The sequence below is a fragment of the Thermobia domestica genome, chromosome 9 (genome assembly GCF_964235325.1).
Source record: "Thermobia domestica chromosome 9, izTheDome1.hap1.1, whole genome shotgun sequence".
NCBI lineage: Eukaryota > Metazoa > Arthropoda > Insecta > Zygentoma > Lepismatidae > Thermobia > Thermobia domestica.
Genome location: NC_137462.1, coordinates 99,071,984 through 99,095,740, shown reverse-complemented (window position 1 = coordinate 99,095,740; position 23,757 = coordinate 99,071,984). Strand labels below are relative to the sequence as shown.

Below are 23,757 nucleotides of genomic sequence, written 5' to 3'. Positions count from 1 at the left end.
CACACTTTGTCTTATTAATAGTAGTTATTGCAGTCGACTTCGGCGTACATCAATTTATCGAAATTCATGGAGAAACCGTATTCAGGTTCCACTAGAAGGAAGACAACAGTGCAGCAAGAGAAGGTTAGTTTTGGAGAATTAAGTGCTATTACACACACTAAGCAAAATACACTACTACACTCAATATTTACTTACATCATTAAATCAGTTATAAAATAAGAGCGCAATTCATGTTTCATGTGTAGAGATTGCAGTCTTGAAGGGTTCAACCTCTCGCAAAGCTAAAATATCCCGTAAATAGCATCCTTTGAACTTTGCAACATTGCGGAGAGCTAGAATTTCGATTTCCCAATTCTGTGTCATCCGTCCAAGGGACCCGATCTTAACTACCAAATATTAAGTAGATTGAGTTATTTTATGACAATGCGTATTTCGATCTTTAGTAGGTCGTGTTGGAGAAATATCAAAGTCTTGTGTTCAGTGTCTGAACTGAACGGAGCACTAATATTAATAGTATTAGTTTTATTATATTTAGTCAGTTAAGTCGACACGGTGCTAGATAACATATGCCTTGGTAGAAGTTAAAATCGAAAAACCACCCACACTTGATTGTTGGAAATAGTTAAGTTCCTAAGATAATTTTAAGTATGGGTAGAATGCCTTGTTTTGAATTTCACGTAAGGAGATTAGACCTACTGTCTAATAGGTCTAATTCACGCTTTTTCCAAACCAAACTCAATTTGAAGCAAATGCTAGATTTTCTGACTTACAATTCTAGATATAACGATGGCATAGAGAAATAAATAAATGAAATTAATTGTTAGTTCCACAGTCAAAATGGTACATGATAGTAGTTCAGAAGAAGGAATTTAGATTGGCAAAAGCAAAGAGGACTTTGGTAGAAGTGATTTCCTAGAAATCATAACAGATTTTACAACTCAGATCGTATTTTTCGTTATGCAGTGTTTTTAGGATGAAATCCGAAGACGCAGATTACAGTGTAATAGTAATTTTGTGATGCGGATTAAATCAAATATAGGTTGTAAAAATTAAAATTGCTAGATTATAAATAAGGTTAATCCATGTATTGCTAATCTCGGCAGTAGTAGATTCAATTAAAACATATCAAAAAGATTCATTTTTGACCGTAGCGAATGAAACACGTAATGGATTTAGCAGCTTTTGCTAATATATTTTGTTTGGACATACATTTAGTTGTAAATAGATGATTATTAGTGTATATGTGGATATTTTATTTTAGTATGGTAAAAGATTATTCTGTATAAATTAATGTGATAAGTTCTATTAACAACTTTATGCTGACATATGATTAACGGGAATGTGCTATTACGGATGAAAGGAAATAATTTTTTTATTGTTTGCCAACAGAGAAATGGCCCGCAAAAATAAGCGTGTGTGAGTGAAAGAATATGATGATTACGTTTTGCAATGAGAATTGTCTTTTATTTTTACATTTAGCGAACGAACTTTTAGGCGAATATGTTATTATTAAATTTCTGAAATATATCTATTTATTAAAATATTATTATTCATGTACGTAATGCTTTTATTTATTTTTCAGGGTTGAGAAGTATCGTCCTCAAAACTTGGAAGATTTGATTTCTCATGAAGACATAATTAAAACAAGTAAGTGATGGCTACTGTGTTTTTTAAATTGACATATCCTGGAACATTATTTATATACTTATTTTATGTATTGTTTTTTCGGTAATTTTAATTTTTGGCTTGGCTTGTTGCAGTGTTGTGTCCCTTTTCAGACCTATTCTATATGAGACATGGGCCTGCAGTTTTAAAATAGAATCCGAATCTCTGTAATGCGTTCAGATTTCAGTGATCTCCGACGGATGAATCGAATCTGGGACTCCTGCACAAAGGTGCGCGCGCTAGTCATCAAACTAGCAGGGAGGACTGGTTTAGGTTAGGGTGTAGTAGTTTCTAACAATTCAATTTTACTGTCTTGTATGTTCCAGTACATGCAGGTCAGTAAAGTGGAATTTAATGTTCCTTATTCCTTACACTCGATTCATAAGCGGAGCTCCTTCGTGGCTAAGCGGTTAGCGTACGCGCCTTTGGCGTGGGAGGACCCGGGTTCGATTCCCGGTGGGAGCTCATGTGGTTCGGATTCCACGTTAATCAGTAGGTCCACGTCTCATATAGCTTCGCTGCTGAACGGGACGCTAAACTCAAATCAAATCAACTCTATTCATAAGCGTTTATTTTCATTCTTTGTATTTAGAGTTTCAATGAAATTTGAATCGTATGTTATCTTTTTTATTGTATTGTGTTTTTACACTGATTTGAACCTCATAATTCTCCAGCACCGTTTATAATTTCTCCATGACTCGATTGGCTATAAATAATGATTCACACAACAGTTGAAATTTTGTAATAATGTTTGGAAAACTATTTTGCCTTCTTGTGCTGCACTATGGGAAATAAACCTGTCTTGTCTGAAAAAGAAACAAATCTAACGTCAAACTTAGAACAACATTAAAATGGTTTTCATTGTTAAGAATTTGTGGTGGACAAACGCCGTGTGCATGAGTTTTCTCGGGGTTCTCCCGTTTCCTCCCACTTTCTTCATTCCACCATTTCATTCATTACTCATCACCACCGCCTCCTTTAGCCTAGCCGGCATAACCGTTGGACGTAAAACTTAAAGATGTCATTTCATTTTTCATTGAGAAATTATATATTGAATTCATTGAAAACTGCTTTAGAAAAAGCTAAGAAAGAGGGAAATATTGATATACTTTCGGTATGAGAAATCGCGTAAGAATAAGATAAAAGATACTTTTAGCTCATTTTCTATTTTTTCTTCTTTCTTTTTCAGTTCAACGATTTATCAAAGAAGATCAACTCCCCCATCTCTTATTTTATGGACCTCCAGGTACAGGCAAAACTAGCACAATTCTTGCATGTGCACGGCAACTCTATTCTCCCAGTCAGTTCAATTCAATGGTACGTAAAAATTTTATTCTTACTTTTTCAAATTAAACTACTAGTAGTATATAATATTTGTGTATTATAATTATCAGGACCAGAGTTTGTAGAAAATACGGGAAGTTTTGGTAATGATGATTATTTATACATATACAGATGTCCTATTAATGCGTACAAAAAAAATTAAGGGTAGATGTCAAACCAAGAAAAAAAAGCCCTCTTCTACTTTGGCCAAAAGTCCATAGTTTCGGAGATATAGAGTGCCAAAAGTGTGGGAAAATGAACTAAACGATGGAGCAAAGGCGGTATGGTCAAGTCAGAGACATCGAATGTGCTCTATCCAAAAATGCTTATGCCGCAATCGTGAAACCCGTGCGCAAGGGATTCTCCAAAGGAAGTGGGGAATCCTCGTCAATTCTCTTGAGAAAGAGAGGCCTAAATTAGCGTGGTTCGAAGACTATAAAAACAGCAAACAGTAATTCGTTGTCGGCAAGGTGATATCTTCAACGAATTCAACATGGCGCGGGAATTTTGTAATTAGCTATGTGAGGTTGCATAACTGCAACACCAGTAAGGTAAAAACGTATGGTTTAGTTATCATAAATGAGAGAGGCGGGCCATTCGAGGTGAATAGCAGCAGCACAGAGTGTGAATACCTGCAATAGGAATTGGCGTGGGAACATGAATGAAAAGAGGGTGCAGCAGGGTGGATTGATTTAAATCAGTCTGATTTAAATCACGATTTTAATCAAGATTTAAATCACTTGATTTTTTAAATAAAAATCGTTGATTTAAATCAAATTCCGAAATAAATTAATTTAAAGTGAAAGTAAGTAAAATCCCGTTTCTCTTCTGTTATTTTGATTATGGAAGATAATAATCATAATACAATGAGACTCAAATGTATGTAAGCACAGTATGAAAACGAGTATCATATAGGGAACGATCAGGGAAAATCCCGTTTGAACGAGTTACGGGTGAACCCTGCTTTCTTCTCTTTGTAACACAGGGTTTTAAAATTTTTATTCCAACGGGGAAATCACCATGGACATTTAAGATGAAAACTCTTTTGTGTCCACGTCTATTTGTTTGTTTCCAGATAATAGGGGCGTATTTAGAGGGGTCCGATCCCCTCTTCGAAACAAAAAAAAAAATTAATTTTAAAATTTTGGGCGAAATTTATGTACTAAATAAATAGAAGTTCCTCGGGATCGTAATACGACAAATTTTGGATGCGTTAAAATATCGAATAATACTTTTGATAAAGTGGATACTTGACCCCATTGCAGAACATGTCGCGATCTGCGATGTGATCGCAGAAAATTTGCCGCGCCTGTGCAGGAAAAAATGTCAGAGGAAATAAAATAGCCAACAGAAAAGTATAAAAACGTGCCTGCTATGTATAGATGTCTTAAATGCACGGACAACTCGCATTTGAACTGTTTTTCACATCAGATAAAGCATATTTTTAACAATCACAAATGTTCGTTCTTCTGGAACTGATCATCTTGAATTTTTTTATTTTGGAATTCCTGCAGGAATTCGTGTTATTATTCAGTTCAAAATCTCTTGTTGTCGCGAATTCTGTCGAGGAATTTGAAGCTTAAAATATATAAAACGATAATTATGCCTGTTGTGCTGTATGATTGTGAAAAATGATCGCTTACGCTGAGGGAAGAACGCAGACTGAAAGTATTTGAGAATAAAATCCTGAAACGAATATTCGGAACCAAAAGGAACGGAAATGAGGAATGGCGAAAACTTCATGATGGGGAACTGCATAATTTATACCATTCACCAAACATTTTTAGGGTCATCAAATCTTGGAGGCTCAGGTGGGCAGGACATGTAGCTAGAATGGAAAAAAGTAGGAACGCTTTCAAAGTTTTAACTGGAAGTTCAATCGGTAAACGACCATTAGGAAGACCTAGGCGCAGATGAGAGGACAATATTAAGATGGATCTCGCAGAAATAAGAATACAAAATAGAAACTGGATTCAGTTGACTAAGGAAAGAAGTCAGGAGAGCTTTTGTGAACATGGCATTGAACCTCCGGGTTCCATAGGTCATAGAGTGAGTTAGTTAATTTTAGGCGAAATTTACGTACTTTATATGTATTTCGTGCCGCTAGCGAGTTCCAATTGTTTAAAAATGTGCCCCTGCCAAATATCAGTAACTTTCGTGAAAAGAAGTGTCATGTTGATAAACATTGCTGTACTTTTTCCTTAATGCTTAAGAAACATTGTTTGGGATTGAAATAGGTTAACGATTGGGAATTAATTCAAAATTAAAACCCAATACTTTCACTAAAATGACATAATTAACATTTAATACTATTTCCTAATGTTTTTTCTTCAGTTCGCGACTTATATTATACGAAGAAAAAGATTTGATTTAAATCAAAAAAATCGATTTAAATAAAAAAAATCAACAAAAATGATTTTTTTTAAAAAATCATGATTTTTTTCCACCCTGGGGTGCAGTAACCAAAAACACAGGGAATATGAGAAACTACTAAAAAGAACATGCACATGAACACCATAGTAAATACAAAAATGAAAAGAAATGTGTATCTAGTATGTGGCAAAATAAACGAAATAAATAGGAATAGACTATAGCTGCATTGTACTAACCATAAGCAGGTTCTATTTGCCAAATTGCTGTTCCATGTTTCCAATATCCGCCTTAGTCGTTCCTGTGTACTCGTGGTATATTCTCAATCTGTTCTGCATCAACTCCTTATACGCATGGGCACGACGCAGCGATGACTGACGAACATTATCCAGTACTTAGTTTGTATCACGAAGCGACTGGAAAGTAGCCTGGATACTTTCTGTTCTAGGCGAACCACATGGAACGTCTTACTTCTAGAGGTACATCCTCTAGAAGTTGTGGAAGTTCATGCTGTAGAAAATTTAGATACAGCTCGCCGTGGCGGCCTACGACAATTTGATACGGATTTTTCTCGGCCCAGAGATGGCGCTTGTGTAGGTTTACGACGCCATCTGTCATAAAGCCAGTTCATCTGTGAAAAGAATGAAGGATGGAAACATTGGGTTGCGCGTGCTCTTCCTCAGTATCCACCGACAAAATCTTCGTCGTGGGGCATAGTCTCTCATTTCAAGAGCATGTACACATTGTAAGTGCCATGGGTATAACGGCTGTTCTCGAAACAAACGCCAAATAATATTCTGGGATACGCCTTTTGTGGTAGCTGCTTGACGTGTGCTGATTTCTGGCTGCCGTGCTACTTGGTTAAGAATCCTTTCCTCGTCGGCAGGTCAAAGCACAACACGTGGTCTATCACGATCCGCGTTTCCACGGAAACTACCTGTTTCCCTGAGACGTCTATCAATGGAAACAAATGTCCGATCATTTGGAACCCGACGGTTTGGGATCGTCTCACGGTATAAGCGTTGTGCTACCAACGAGTTACTTTCAGCACCTCCATAAATTAGGTGCATATCGGCTAGCTTACTAAACGAGTGCTCATTCATCTTGTAGCACTGAATACGTCACTACCCTTTCGTTCGAATCACAAAATTTAAATAGTACACCATTCACACAATGAAAACCACAGCACTGCACTGTAATCGGGCCAAAATATTACTTATTGTAGGAGCACATGATTCAGTTAGTGTCAGGCACGTTTTATGTTTCGTGTCGTTAAAGATAACCTGTTTCACTATTGTCTTACAGACACAGAGCTTCTGTTCTAGGCGCGTGTAACAGCAGTATATGACGATTGCAATCTGTTTCTTTCAGAACAAATTCTGCCACCTCGGTGTTCTTGTAAGTTGCACGTCACAGGTTAACTGCTTGTGTGTACTTGAATCCAACAAAAGTGAAAAGAGAATTAAACAAAACTAGACATTTGTGAGACTCCCGCGTGGTTGAGTATTAGTCTTTGTGATTGAAAGGTTTACGTCACTAGACATCCAATCACAGAACTCGTATTCGAATCTTGGCTGGAACAAACGGTCTCTCTGTGTGTAATGGTAGAAAAAAAAAAAAAAAAGCTGTGATTAATATTATTTCACAATTTCGTTAGTTTCGTTGCCTTTCCCAGCAAGTTTTTTTTTTTTTTTTTTCAGTACCACCTATAACTGCATTCCAAGCAAATGAGTGTTTTAGGAAAGGTGTTCTCATATCAGTGCTTGCTTTCCTTGCTTTTTTTTCTTTCTTTCTTCGAATAAATTCAATTTGTATTTCGGCATCACTATCTTCTGGGTTGCCTGGACGATTTCTCTCTCTGTATACGAAGAAAGAAAGCTTGCTTTTTATTTCCATCCACCCATTAGTTACATCAACCACAGTTTAACGTTATTTTGGTTTAACTGTAAAACAGCCGTGTGCAGCAGCCGGCCCGCTGGTCGGTTATTGAGAACAATAATTATTATATTTTTTTTCTTTTTTTACAAAACCTATTAAGAGTGAACTGGAAATTTTCCATCGATCACACAGTGCGAAACGTGGTAACGCCTTGAAGACAAGCACTGGCAAGCGCAGGTACTTGGGGGAAATTTCCCTCGGTATAAGGATTGCTAGATGTACCGACAAAGTTCTAAATACATTATTCTGCTCCTCTTTACTGAGAAAATATTTTGGTTACGAGTATAACAGTTGTTTTATATTATTGTGATGTAAATTATGATGAACATGTTCCATCATTTAATATTATACTATTCAATTGTCGTAAAAGTGATATACTTACAGTGAGGCCCGCGACGCCATTTAGTGCTCTTTGATTGGCCCGCTCACTGTTCCAAGTTGCACACGCCTACTGTACAACTTGCATGCTGATTAGTATGCACTTTTCCTCATGTGCATGTTCTTTGTAGTAGTTTCTCATATTCCCTATGTTTTTGATTACTACACCCTCTTTTCATTCATGTTCCCACGCCAATTCCTATTGCAGGTATACACACACTGTGCTGCTGCTATTCACCTCGAATTGCCCGCCTCTCATCATTTATGGTAATTAAAGCATATGTTTTTACCTCTTAGTAATGTTACAGTTATGCATCCTCACATAGCTAATTACAAAATTCCCGCGCCATGTTGAATTCGTTGAATATATCACATTTCCAACAACGAATTGCTTTTTGCTGTTTTTATAGTCTTCGAATCACGCTAAATTTAGACCTCTCTTTCTCAAGAGAATTGACGAGGATTCCCCACTTCCTTTGGGGAATCCCTTGCGCACGGGTTTCACTATTACGGCCTAAGCATTTATGGATAGAGCACATTCAATGTCTTTGACTTGACCATATCTCCTTTGCTCAATCGTTTAGGATAGTGAAGATATAGATCTCTAAAATTCATTTTCCCACACTTTCGGCACCCTATATCTTCGAAATTATGGACTTCTTGGCCAAAGTTGCAGAGGACTTTTTTCTTGGTTTGACATCAGCTACCTACCTTTAAATTTTTTGTACGCATCAATAGAACATCCGTATAGTCGTACGTCATTAGATAAACGATAGTTGAATTAGGAATTGTTTGCTGGACTTCTGAGGTCTGGGACGTTTCTTTTGTGAATTTTTCAAGGCTCCTAATGTTAGATGAATTGGAAATAATAGGCAAAAAGTGTTTTTTATCTTTGGGGTATAAGGGAAGGGCTGGTTGTGGGTTGAGGTAAGATGGTAGTTGAAGAAAACAGAAATGTATTCGATGTGATTAGGGAACAATATGTCTTCTTGGGTTACCAGATTTTATAATTTAGATAAAAGGTCCAATTTAAAAGTTTTTAGAATAAGGTGCAAAATAGTGAATTGAGATAGTCTTTCGAGTGGACAAAGATGGGCTAAGTAGTATCGCACAAAACTTAGTGAGAAAATTCCTCCTCCTCGTTATATTATTATTATTATTTCCAGGTTCTTGAGCTGAACGCTTCAGATGACAGAGGAATAGGAATTGTTCGTGGTCAGATTCTAACATTTGCAAGCACCAGAACCATTTTTAAGTCTGGTTTCAAATTGATCATACTCGACGAAGCTGACGCCATGACCAATGATGCTCAAAATGCTCTTAGGCGAAGTAAGTTCAGTTTATAATATATCGTTTCTTTGTTCAGGAACGAACATTGGAAAAATTTTACGATACTTTTTGTTATTTGTTAACACAGGAAAAGTGGTTAATAAATTTAGTGTTCTGAGTAGCAAGTGATCAGGGTCATTATACGTATGGTCTGGAATTGTTTTTCTCATCGAAACGGTGCATCTATAGAGAGTGCGTTTCAATAATAATTTGTAATTTGTAAGAAATGTTAGAGAGATGTTACTCTACAGATTAGAAGAAAAAGAAGTAAAAATTGTTTGTTTATATATGAACTGATTGAGATTATAGTTATTTTTCCGGATGTCAGTAATTCTAGTAAATATTATGATGTTTGATGAACTATAAATAAGTTAATTGATAATTGGAAATAGATTAATATGAAGAAGTGGATTTGGAACGTATCATTTGGTTTGTTTAGATATACAGTTGAAATCAGTGGCGTAGCAATAGGATAGACAGGGATAGGCATTGCCTACGGGCACACACCGTTTCGGTATATTATGGGGCGCCTCAGTATTTAATAAAAAAAGAAGCAATTTATATGAACGGAGCCCCAAGTTTTCGTGGTTTTCATTTCTGAACATGCAAGAATAAAAATTTCTGCTCACTTCGCTCACAGTTTATTACACTTGGGTATCAAACTATTGGTATTACTGTAAACTCGTTGAGGTTATATCCCTGTATGATTAAGAAATTAATCCTCCTGTATTAATAATACGAGGGTTATTCGGAAAGTAAAGAACGTTTTTGTATAAACACTTTAATAACTGATATACAAAGGCGAAATTTGTGTTACATACTATGTGATACTTAAGTTATTTTTCGACATAGTCGCCGTGTAAATTTAAACACTTGCCATACCGTGGTACAAGTTTTTCTATGCCTTCGGCATACACAGTTGCCGCCAAACTGTTGAACCAATCACTAACAGCTTCCTTAAGTTCATCATCACTGCCGTAGTGGCTTCCACCCAAAAAGTCTTTCAACTTTGGGAATAGGTGGAAGTCACTGGGGGATAAGTCTGGACTATAGGGTGGATGCTCCCAAACTTCCCACTTAAACTCCTGAAGCAAGTCCCTCGTCAATGTCGCGGAGTGAGGACGGGCATTGTCGTGGAGGAGGATGACGCCGCTGGTCAGCAATCCGCGCCTTTTGTTTTGAATCGCGCGGCGAAGTCGACGTAACGTCTGACAGTAGGCAGCTGCATTTATGGTCTCACCTCTCTGCATGTAGTCAACGAGCAAAACACCCTTACGATCCCAAAAGACCGTAGCCATAACCTTTCTGGTGCTCAAAATTTGTTTGGCTTTTTTCGGCTTTTTCGGAGAATTTGAATGGTGCCATTCCATGGATTGGCTCTTTGTTTCTGGAGTGATGTGCGAAATCCATGTCTCATCTCCAGTAACAATACGATTTAAAAGTTCATCGCCATTCTTATGGTAACGGCTGAGAAAAGTCAATGCGGCTCCCATTCGCTTGGTTTTGTGTTCCTCCGATAACAGTCGAGGCACCCATCTTGCACTAATTTTTTTGTAACCAAGTTCACCACTGACAATTTCGTACAACAAAGTTCCCCATCAATAATGAATCGCCTATCCTCTTGAATTTTCCGCTCAATTCTTCCTTTGAGTTCGTCAGTCACAACAGAAGGCCGGCCCGAGGGTTCCTCATCGTGCACATTCGTCCGTCCGTCATTAAACATAATGCACCACTTACGAACTGATGCTTCATTCATTACATTTCCATACACCTCAGTGATTTGTCTATAAATTTCTATCGGACGCACTTTTCTTGCATTCAAAAATCTATCACACTACGAACCTCACACTTGGCGGGATCAGTAATTGTATCACACATTTTACAGTCGCACAGCGAAGCAATAACGGACCGTAGCGGATCACAGCTGGTGCCAGACTGAGGCTAAAGCACGCCCAGGTCAATAACCCAGCGGCAGCGGGGGTGGGGGAACACGCGAACGCGCTAGCGCAAAACGTTCTTTACTTTCCGAATGACCCTCGTATATCAGGCCTATATTACATGTACTGAGCTTATCAACTTTCAATAAAATTCACCTGCGCAAAAGGCTTCAACAATATTGACAAATTCTATGACCTATAAGATCTGGATTAAAACGAGTTAAAAATTGTTGCCATGAGGCACCACCAAGGGTCGGGCAAACCGGGCAACTGCTCGGAGCGCCATCAGGGAGCGCCCAAACCAGCACCCCAAAATGAATTTTCGAACATGTTTTCTAGTATCAATGTAATAAAATATAGGCTAAGACTAGGTTGGGGTGTGTGCCAAAAAAACTAACTCGGTAAAAATTTTGGTCATAAATTGGACATCTCCGCTTGGATAAAAGAATTTGCAGAAGCAAAAGTGAGAAAGAAGCACTTCTGATTTTGTATACAATTTGTCGATTTAAAAGAAAGAAAAAAATGAAAATAGAAAAAGAATGCTTATAAGCAGTTTCACAAGGTTTGTTATTTATTTTATAATTATGTAAAATTATAACATACTATATAGATAAATTCATTTGAAATTTTTTTTTGGAAATACTGGTTGATACATTCAGAGCCGTAGCTAGAAGTTTCGGCGCTCGGGACGAAGTAGAATTCGGCGCCCCTACACTCACGTTAACAAGCTGTACTTTTTATATATATACATATATGAGAGGCAGCTTTTGAAGTTATGGTACGCTGATTTTTTATCTAGCTGTTTGGACAGAGCATTGCAACAGCCAAAAGCGATCATCATGTGTTCTGTCACAAATAAGAGCTGTTTTCAAGACACTTAATTTGGAATTTTTGCTATATTTGACAAAACTTCCTTTGGTTGTATACAAATCCACTTGGAGAACAGTTATGAAAATTTGTAACTATTTAACACGTTTCATACCATCAATAAGGAATGAAATTTCAATACATTGGAAAATGTAGATATCATATCATACAACTAGATACGGATGAAAAAAAAAAAAAAAAAAAAAAAACTGGCGATACAAATATGGAGAAATTATCCCAATAAATTATTTCAAATTGGAAGCAATAGAATTTTCATATGTCAGTGGAATTTAAAAAATCACTGGTAGTGATCAGTCTTTAAAAAAGACAAAATTGGGTTAAGTCCTGACCCCTTAAGCCCCTACTCTACAAACTGCTTTAAGTTCGAAGATGTTATCATTCCCTTTGTTTACCTTCATTCCCTTTGCTTTTTAATATACCTGCGCAAACATCAGCTTTCGTGTCTCTCTTCCCTCCTCTCATTTTCATATCTTACTTTTCACCGTCGTAATTAATCCGATTAGGTAGAAAAGCGGGATTAACTAACCAAATTCATCACCATCAAAATACCGAAATATTTCAGACTTTGACGGTTTCTGATTTTCAACATGCTCCTTCGGCACTTTGTATATCACATTCTCATTAACAAATCATATACAATAACATACTTTAAGTAATAAGTAAAAGCTTATTGTGATTCTTATTGAAACGTTTGGGTTGCGAGCGGAGCGAGCAAGAAAATTTATAAAATATGTTTCTTTGCAAACCGACAACAATATTAATTTAATAGGGCGCCAATATTTTTCGGGACGACGCATCGCCTACTCATTTTCAACACTTTTCTTTTCTTTTTGCTCGTTCAGCCCCCTCTTGCTATCAGCTCCCGGGGCTACGACCCCGCTCCTCCCCCTTCGTAGCTACGGCTCTGGATACATTACTGTTTATTTACACCATCACTGAAAAAAAAGCAAAAAAAAAAAAAAGTCCGAATTTTACATGAGAATATTTTTAATGAACAGGGCACTCTGTCCAGTTTACTTTTAAAAGACATACTGTACCAGAACGATAAAAAAACCGGTCAATAACCTCCCTCTGATAATTTTCGGTTTATGGCTCTTTCTGCCCGTACGCTTAAGTTATAGATGATCATGCAATGGGCCTATTCGATGGGTGAGGGGCGCCACTAGGGATTTTGCCTAGGGGCGCCAGAGGCCATTATTTCGCCACTGGTTGGAATTACATGGTTGGTAATAGCAGTCGAGTAAAAACAGTTATTTGTAATTCGAAAATACATAAGAGTGGAAATAATTTTTTATATATAGACCCGTACAAGCGTTTATAGACATTACAAGTAATTAGACAGAGTGGCGACAAATTTGAAGAACTGATAAATATCATGAAATTTGAGAAGATCGGGAATAGTCAGGAAATTCTGCTAAACGTCAGTGAATTTCGATTTGCTAAGAACGAGATTTTAAAATAATTTAAAATGAAAATTTTAAGATAATTAATTTTCAGATGGGGTGGAGTAGTTTTTTTTTTTTTTTTTTAAATTTAATTTGCAACTTACGTAGAAACTTAATCTGTGTTTTCACTAACGACGTGTAACAAACTTATGTTCTGTAGTAATGCGTATTATCTTTTGCTTTCACGTGATAATAGTGGAATATGATATTGATGAATCATCCAGAAAATATAGTTGGATCAACGATCCATCGGGGAATTCATTTTCGATGCACGAACGTTCGACACTTCATTTTCGTTCCCACTAGTTTAGATTTTATTTGAGTTCCTTGTCCTGCATTTCGTGATGGGTAGCTCATCACACGAATGAAAGGATTTTGGAATGCGGATACTATGGGACACGTCTATAAATACCTAAGCAGACTTTCTACTGTATGCTTATAATGAAATATTTATTATCATACATTTATAAGTACTTGTTTAATAATTTTCCATCAAAATTATACATTTGTAATGGTTAAATTATGATTTTTCGTCTCGAAAGTTATTTTTTTTTAAATATATGTATTGTTTATTCTTATTTTAAAATTGTTCTGACTTTAAAATTGATGCAGCAATTTGCAAACAATATTTAAGGTATGTGAATTCAAATAAAGTTTCCAATTTCTCTCTCTCTCTCTCTTTCTTTTTCTTTCTTTCTCTCTCTCTCTTTCTTTTTCTTTCTTTCTCTCTTTCTTTCTTTCTTTCTTTCTTTCTTTCTTTCTCTCTCTCTTTCTTTTTCTTTCTTTCTCTCTCTCTTTCTTTCTCTCTTTCTTTCTTTCTTTCTTTCTTTCTCTCTCTCTCTCTCTCTCTTTCTCCAGAAAAGACATGTAAAAAATATTTTATAACTGGAATGCAGCTTTTGAGAGAGAGACACAAGAACCTTTTTAAAAGTTGCTGGGTGTATCCCCATGCTAGTATCCCCTTCGAAGAAAAGGTTTTGGTAGAGGTGCCTCTGCAACGAATTGAAATGACTGAAGAAAACTTGTAAAGAGATTGATGTTAGTTGTGTTACTCGTGCTGCATTAAGGAATATCCTGGCGTGAAAAGTGCTGAAATTCTGTAGTTCAGGAAAGATTGTAAAAGATGCTTGGTTAGCTTTCTAAAGAAGTTATTTGAAAAATTTCTACTAACTGAGGCACTTAACATTTCAAAATCCTCACAAGTTAGCGTTCAGTTCAGATGAAGCATTGATGAAAGCATTGGACATTCTTGTATCGTACAATTTGATAACTGCTTCTGAGCCACAGAATGGAGATAATCATTTCAGGGAACTCTTTAGTCAAAAAAGGGTAAAAATTAATATGAAAGCTTATTTCAATAAGAAAACAAGATTAAATACCTTCTGAATGGTTCTATTGAAAAATAAGAATTCTGGGACTTGAAAAAGGTAGTTTACACACTCTTGACTTTCTTGCACGGGAATGCTTCCGTTGAGAAGAACTTTTTGGAAAAACCTCCGTGAAGATTCAATTATTCGACAACGATTAGTATACGATTCCATAGTAGACACAAGAGGATTGCACAGATTTGAAATTGGCAAGGATTTGGTGTTGTCGGTTGGAAACGCTAATTCAGTTGGAAACTATCTCTGCAAGAAAAGCGAGAAAAGAAGTCGCCAGAAGAAGTAGTCAAAGCAAAGAAAAGGGAAGCAGCAGTGATGACACAGGAGTTAGAAGCCAAAAAACAACGACTTATGACCGAGACCAGAAAACTTTGACCGAAATCGACAAATTAAAAGTACTTAGAAAAGATTAACGTATAAATCAAGGATGACGGTATCAGTCAAGTATTCGGAACTGTTTACTTTCTTATAAGTAGTAATGTTGGTGCCGAATAATGTGTTGATTGTCTAGAAAATTGTTCCATTATCAAATATTTGTCAATTTACTATCATATTTGTGTTTTATTAAGTTAAAGACTTAAGATTGAAACTTAAAAGTATATATAAAGATGCGATACTATGTCAAATATGCTACTTATTTGTGCCAAATATGTCATTTAATTAGGTCGGGAATTTCAAACACTGATCAGGCAAATTCAGAGAATTGGCTGAGAATTTAGTGAGTGGAAATTCATAGACATTCTGAAATATTTGAATATTCTTTAAGCATGTAGAACGAGGTATAAGTTAAGTAATGAATAGAGGTATAGTGCAGTATTTTGAATAGAAAATAAGAAACAAATAGAAAAGAACTCACTTCGATTTGTGTATGTATTTATCGAAATTGGACTTATTTGAAACGATAAACAGTTTCAATTCAACGAAACACAAACAGTAGTAATCATTTATTAATGGATAGTTCTTGGCTGTCCGTATGTTACACTATGTATATTACTGTGATCCAAATATCCGAATCAGACAGCTATCCGTATATTAGCTATCACAGTTGCGACATTATGTATTAGTTTATCATTTTTTTGTTAATTTATATTTTTAAGGTGCTTTGGTCATTTGTCAGTTTACCCGGGGAAATTAAGTGGGGAATATTTGAGATTTCACCTGTACTTCTCGTTTGATGTGACCAAGATGGAATCCTGGGAATGTTTATCAGAAACATCATGAGAACACCTGAATGCAACTTAAAAGAATATTGCGTCAGGTTCATAAAGTAATACCACGATATTGCAATTACATCATAACATCAAATGTTGATCTAAATCAATTTTGCTGTTAATGAATATTAGAATTACTTCCTTACAATTTAAAGTGTGAATGATGATTAGTTCAACTAAATAAATTTTAGTTGAAAAAAACCTTTGCATGGAATGTTACTATTTTTATTTTATTTTATTTTGTGCATAAATTAATTAATATGCTATATTTTTCTCGTAGTCATAGAAAAATTCACAGATAATGTGAGATTCTGCATTATATGCAACTATCTCAGCAAAATAATTCCTCCTTTGCAATCGAGATGTACCCGGTTTCGGTTTGGACCGCTTTCACCGGAACAAATTCTTCCAAGATTGGAGTACGTCATAGAGAAAGAAGGGTAAGTACAATTGTGTAAGTTTACTTTCATTACTAATGGAATTCTTTGCTTAAGAATTCCATCTTATTCTGAGATCACGATATGGAGTGTGTTCCGCGTATATGTAACCAATTGTACTTACCAAATAGTTAGGAGAATCCATGTAGCAGTGCTCAATGCATCTCCCCTGATTCTGAACAGTGGTCCTATAATGTAGTTTGCATTGCAGAAGGCTTGTTTGAGAACTACAAGGGGAATTTTGTTCCGTTCGTCTATTGGACTTGCATCTGGAAACTTCCCAAGTACCTCATTTTAAATGAAATTGCCTGGGTTCCAGTAGCCTCCTTCATATCTCGGTAGACTGCGAGGGATGATCTTGAGATGTGTGATTAAGTTTTATCTTGATGGATACGGACCATGTTGATCTCGTTTCCGTTTACTACTGGTAGCTCGTAGTAGTGCTGTTAATTGCTTTTGTAGTTGTTTTTCACACTGCGAATCTTCATTCGCCTCGGCGACAGCAACCACCATAAACCCTTTACTGAAAGCCTTTTCGCATGCTCGGACCCACTTTGTGAAGCTTTGTACACGTTTGACTCTGTACATAATAGCTTTTGTTTGTCGCAGTTGGAAAGGTACATCCACGCTTCATCCAATGAAGCAACACCTTTTGTTTTCCAGATGCCGTTAGTCTAGCTTCCGAGTGTTACGCTTTTCTCATCTGTGGGCTTCGGTAAGGTAGTGTCCGCTAACCGTGAACACCTTTTACAGATTAAGACGTTGGAGCAAGGTGTGGTTGACAGTTCCCAAAGACACCTTTAGGCGATTTGTTGTCTATCTTTGAGTCGGGGATTTTCTTACATGACCATTCTGCAAAGTTTCGGCTGCATGCTGGTGATGGCTTGTGTGCACAGCCGTGTTCTCGTCGCCTTTATTGTAGAACCGATCGGTTGGACCTGCCGATCACATTCTTGATTGAAGTCAATCTAATGTTACAATCTTTGCTCTTATACTGCTTCCTCATTATTGAAACACCAAACTTTGCTCGTAAAGAGCTGCAACGTAACCGTTCCGAAAAGCGGCTAATTTTTGCTGAGATTTTTGACCCAGCAAGAAAGCATAAATACTTGTAAAAATTATGTAACGTCCTCCTGAGAACGGCTCAGTTTGGGTGAGATTCAGTTTGAGAAAACATTAACTCTCCCTCATAGCTTACCTGTACGCAGGAGAAAGGAATTGTGTTGGGTCAAACACACGCGGAATACCCTTCTGGATTATATCAGTAGGTAGAATGGTGACTTACTTGTACCACACGCAGCTTTGTATGGAGTTCGTGGTTCGATGTCAGACCATAAGTTTGTAGTAACAAAATATGCCTGTGGAGTTTTTCTTTCATTTTATAGTTCTTCCATTCCCTTCTACTTTCTTCATTCTATCATTTCTTTCATCATCATTCACTTGCATTCTATTTTATTTTACTTATTTATTTATTTATTTTGTGTCTTATACAGTATCACCATGGGTTTTAAACTATTCTATTCCTTTTAGTAGATAGTTCATTGCAGGAATTAGAAATAAACACAAAAGGTATATATTAGTCTACCACACATCTGTAGTAAGATTGTTTAGGGTTGACAATAGAACACAAAAAATTGAAATGATGCTCGGCACAGGAAGATAATTTAATAAGTGTAGTATATTATTGTTAGTGTTGTTTATCACTAACCAGAGAATTAAAGTATCTTCAAATGTGTGTCTGATTGGAAAGAATAATTTACGAATTATCCACTGAAGATACAAAGTAGTAGAATCGATTTGAAGCTTACCTTGCACGCAGCCCGTTTTCTCTGAATATTGTGCCCCGCTCTGTGGCCATGAACACAGGCTATGTTGAATGTTAACCGGAATATCTCTAAAGTTGTATTTTGTAATTGTTTGGCTTCTTATCCTGTAAAACAAAAATGGCTCCAAGCATTCTGTAGGACACTCGTTTATGTCAATTCTATACCATGAGCTTTTTAAAATATAATCTGTGCCTTAGAAGTTAAATTAAGACTTTTTCCCGTAGAGTATATTATTATTATTATTATTATTATTATTATTATTATTATTATTATTATTATTATTATTATTATTATTATTATTATTATTATTATTATTGCATGTCACTTTATCTCAATTCACTAGTTATAAAAATTGTTCACTACTCATTTCACTTATATTTTTTGTTTTTTTGTCCGTTTTGTTTAGATATTTTTCTAGATTATGTGCCATATCCTGTGGTATTTCACTCATTATTTTTATAATTTTTCTTTTCTGACTTTTCGTTATAGTGCTTATCTTTCCGAGCAGAAGATTTAACTGACTGAGAAGTTCAATGAGAGAGAACCGTTTGGGAATCGAGGCGAGACTTTTACAAAAAATGAGACGAGGCAATAAAACTTTTTTCTCGTGTCGTCTCGTTTCGTGGGTAACACTAATATGACATTTTAAGAAAGTAATTGACATTCCTCTTCTGCTACTGCCCCGTCGAATCTTCAAAATCCTCTCCTAGTGGTGTCTACTATATGTCTTGTGCAAATTTCAAGTTTCTAGCTTAAACTGTTTGGGCTGAACGTTGATCAGTCAGTCAGACACTCACTCAGGACTTTTTTTTTGCAAATATAGAGATATATGAATACAGGCCGGTACTAAGGGGAAAGGAACGAGCGCCGGGCGTGTGATTGAAGGGGCGCCGAATTTCATGTTTGTCTCGTGTGACATGAACTCTGTATGAATAAGGAAAATACAATGTCCCTGAAATTGATAAGCCACTTACGTCAGACCCCAATTTCGACTTTATACGTCGCTAGTGCTACGTTAGTGTTCGGTAGTGACACAAATTGTTAGTACTCCACAGATAACGTGTGCTTTTTAAATAATGGGTATGGGTCTTCTAACTACCTGCCAAAAGGCCCACGTCTAAGAATCATCTAAAAAATGAGGTTAACCGTTAGAGCAATGTAAGTGCTCATTAGTGTCATTAATATTAACGTTAATGCCTCCATCGTACAGCTCTTGGAGTAATAATATGACTTTAACAACTTTATACATCAGGCTTACCTTATTAAAATTGGCCAAACGAACATGATAACACCACGCTCTTTGCTAGAGTCTCAATGCGTCCCTATATTCTCACGAACATAATGCGCAATGTGGATGTGCTGCTTGACGTACCCAAGTTAGTTATTATTATTATTATTATTATTATTATTATTATTATTATTATTATTATTATTATTATTATTATTTGCAACTATTGTTTATCTGTTATTTATTGCTAGTCTGCAGAGTATTCCTTACATTAATATGTCGTTGTCCTTGATAGTCATTGCGTATTTACAAGTAGTATGTGCATTACTGTTGGAAGATATCAAAAAACAATAGATAAAATCTACTAGTTAACGTTTCATATTTTTCTTTTACAGTATATAAACTAATAATAATAAGACTAGTCCAGCATGAAAGTTGTCAATTGCATCACATTGACAACAAGCGACGCATATTTTAACTTTATAAAAATTCATTTCCAACGATTTTCTCGAAAACTATGCATGATAAGTTATCTTCATTATGCCATTTTGTTTATCTCGGTGTGATATATGTCTTATCTCTGGACAGTACACAGTAAAACAAAAATTAAACATTAGAAGTACATCATACTTCTGGGCTACATCTCATTAACCATGGAAAGATTGAGTAGCGTATACTTTAGGATGTAAGTTTCAGCTTAACTTGCATCATACATTCGTAGGATTACAAAAAGGAAATTTGTTCGTTTTAATTTGAACAAAATTCTTAAGATTACAAAAAGGAAAATAATTTTTCCGATTTTACTTTCCGTATTGTGGTAAGTAAAAATTCCGGAATTGACCATTCCTAGTTTGAATATACCCACACCAACAACCGACCACCCCCTTATCTCCATTCGCATTCAACTCACGGTGTGAGGGCCAATTGAACACAGACCTCCACAAAACGCGACAGAACTTTCTTGATTACCTTTATAAATTAAACTTTCTGTGTTCTATTCGTGTTTTATATATTTAACTGACGTTTCAAAAGCAGCTGAATGGCGTTATCATTAGAATTGTACTAATGTGGAGACTTGTAGTACAATTGTATGTATATATGTATGTATGTATGCATGTTTGATAATAATTTCTTTGAAATATCCTTTCTAGCGTGAATGTAACGGAAGATGGAAAGAAGGCTTTGCTCACTCTCTCCGGAGGTGATATGAGGAAAGTTCTCAACATACTTCAGAGTACATCCATGGCTTATAAAGAAGTAAATGAAGAAAATGTCTATACGTGTGTAGGCCACCCGTTGAAAAATGATATAGCCAGCATAGTGAAATGGATGCTTAATGATGATTTTACCACGGCTTATAAAAGTATCCTTTATAATTTTGAATCGTTAGAAATCAATACCAGAGTGTTTCTATACATTTATTACTGATTGATATATGTAAATATTAACTGTTACTCTTATTTATTACGAAGTATTATTGAAAGAATAATTGATAACCATTTAGTTGAATCTTAAATTCTAATTAAAATATTATTTCGATTTTGTAATTATGATGGAAATGTGATGCTAGGTAATTTGAATGTAGCAACCTTTTCTTTGGACTTATTCAAAATTTGGTAGATAGGTGATGTAATTATTAAGCTATCGTCATTTCATCAGTTACAATTTATGATTTTATAAGTTGAACTGAGAAAATCGTGTGCAATTGAATTTAAGCATAGCACATATAGGAAAAGACGAGAATAGTTGAATGATCAGTTTGTTTATATGTGGTATACAGGGTTATTCAAAAGAGAATGGTGCAAAATTAGAACCTAGTTTTTATATATATGTACTGAAACGACACATGAAAGCAAAATTGATTGTAGAGAAAGGAATGTTAAAGTTCTATAGTCTGTATGTGTAATTTACTTCAAATCGCTAGTTGTGAAAATAAACAGTGCAAATGGTGACCACGACCGTATTATGAGATAGAATTTGTACGAACAAGGTCTATCATAACGTTTCAGAGACATTTTCGCACAAAATTCAAGAAACATGCACTGGACAGGAACTAAATTCCACGCTGGGTGTATGTTTAAATCCACTGGATGTTTGTGCTTCATAAAAGTCCTGTTCAATCAGAAACCTCGAGGGAGACTGTAGGTAGGATCCGTACTGTATTTGAAAGGAGTTCAAGATTATCGACAACCCTAGCTAGTAGAGAACTGAATGTGCCATAAACCACTGTATACGAAAGCATTTATGCATTAAGACATACAAATTGCAGTCAGACAGGCGCTGGAACCAGTAGACATGCCAAAACGCCTTAACTTCTGCATTGAAATGGAGGATGGATTCACTGACAAGGTAGTGTTTAGTGATGAAATGACTTCATTTGAGGGCGAAAGTGAATCATCGTAACGTTAGGATTTGTTGTATACATCACCCTCATATCATTGTGGAGCACGAGAGAGACTCGACTAAAGAACCATATTTTACACCGCAAATTGTATTAACTATTCTTTTTACCGAGGCCATTGTCACTGGCCAGACCTGCCTGGACATGTTATTAGAATGCCTTATGCCACATCTGAAGATTTTCTTAATTTCATCTTTAAAGAGGATGGGACTCCTCCCCGTTTCCATCATGTTCACAAGTTCCTTAATACCACCGACCAGGACGTTCGATTGGTCGTACAGAGAATCGCGGTTTAGCTAGAAATCACACGATCTGACAGCCTACGACTTTTTTTTTATTTTTTGTTTCATTAATGTATTTATTTTTTTAGATTCTCTGTGTCTTCCCTCATTGCTACAGGACCTGGAAGTTTATTGAGGCAACGCATTTCTAGTGTAGTGGATTAGATAACCGAGGATATGTTAAAGTTTGTCTGGCAAGAACTGGATTATCTGTTGGTCGTCTTTGAGAGTGTTACCAATGGTGTTCGTATTGAACACTGTAATGTCCACAAAACTTTACAATCTTTGTTTTTCCTCTGCGACCAATTTTGCTATTGTACTTTTCAGTGTGTATATATATAAACCCCTGTAAGAAATCTGTTTTTAAATGCTGAAAGTTTGAATAATTAGCTCACAAATTCAGTGATGTAGATATTCATTGTAAAAGCTTCACGCACCGTAACCCTAACCTTAAGAACCTTTTTTATTATGTATAGAGGATGACGCATCATTTTACAATACACATACCTATAATGCTAATGAATAATAATAAGAGTAGGCTAACGGATGACGGAGGCCGTTTCTTGCATCACATTTTGACTATGGCCAGTTCCATGAAGGACGTTCAACTGGGTAATGCATTCTCCGAAAATGGAGCTCGGGACCGTACGCGTAACTTAGTTATGAAATACACATTTGTTTTCCTTGACAATGTTGAGTTTCTACACCATTTTTTAAAATTTATTTTGAGGAATTATCCCATTTTCTTCAAATTTAATTGAAACTTTTATGGTTTGATTTTATTTCTTATTCTAGTCTATTTAAATGTTCCTCATACCGTGAAAATTAAATTTTATTCTACATCATTTTAATATTTAATAAACAAGCTTACGTATAATGCAAATTCGTTTTGAAAAACCATGAATATTCAATTAGACTGGAAGAAGAAATCAGTAAAATCACATAATTCCACTTTATTTCAAAGAAAACAAAAATAATTCCCCATAGAAATTAATGGGCTAAAGAATAAAGATGCCGTAGGTATTTAACACGGTTAATATTTAAGCTTCCCATGGATCATACGAGTGATCCATAAACATTCAATATAAAGTAGAATAGTTTCTATTTCGTAGGATTGCGTTAATTAAAACCTGAGATATAAAAACACTGGTCGAACCGTATACATTTTGCTAAAATGGCCGATCGATTCCGGTTTTCAGTGGACAGTTTAAAGGTTAATGTTGATATGGTAAGTATACTCCAAGCGGGCGGAGAAGTTGACCTCACTTACTATGGAACAACTCTTTGATATTGTAATAAGTGGATATGAGAGTATGATTATATAGTTAAAAAAAAATAAAAAAAAACATTAGAAACTTTCTTTTTTAAACAAATATTTCCTTAGAAAGAAAACAGACATTCAGTCCTTGAAAACTGCCAAGGGATTAGCTCTCCATGACATATTGACCGAGGTTCATCTATATGTTCACAGGAGTAAGTATTATATTTTTGTTTAAGCCTTAACAAAAGAAATAGTTTTAGTGCGTACTACAAACATTGCTTCTAATTTATGTAAATTCCGTAAAATATAATATATAAAATTCCGTAAAATAACGTCAATATTGTTCACCCGAAAAGTCAAGTGGTGGAAACAGCGAGCATAAAGCACATCCGCAACTCAAACTCTTGGAGTTTTCATGCATAGCCAAGTTATCATGCATAGCAAATCCAGGCCAAGT

The 23,757-nt window shown here is 35.8% G+C and overlaps 1 protein-coding gene across 1 annotated transcript in view; it reads left to right on the top strand.

Annotated features, from left to right (window-relative positions):
• RfC3 (replication factor C subunit RfC3) overlaps window positions 1–23,757 on the top strand; it is a 39,172-nt gene that overhangs the window by 4,817 nt on the left and 10,598 nt on the right. The window contains exons 2-7 of the mRNA XM_081771591.1: window positions 1,583–1,647; window positions 2,855–2,982; window positions 8,841–9,003; window positions 16,147–16,306; window positions 20,509–20,720; window positions 23,435–23,512. Of these exons, the coding sequence (XP_081627717.1) occupies window positions 1,583–1,647; window positions 2,855–2,982; window positions 8,841–9,003; window positions 16,147–16,306; window positions 20,509–20,720; window positions 23,435–23,512 (806 nt within the window). The remainder of the gene's footprint in view (window positions 1–1,582; window positions 1,648–2,854; window positions 2,983–8,840; window positions 9,004–16,146; window positions 16,307–20,508; window positions 20,721–23,434; window positions 23,513–23,757) is intronic.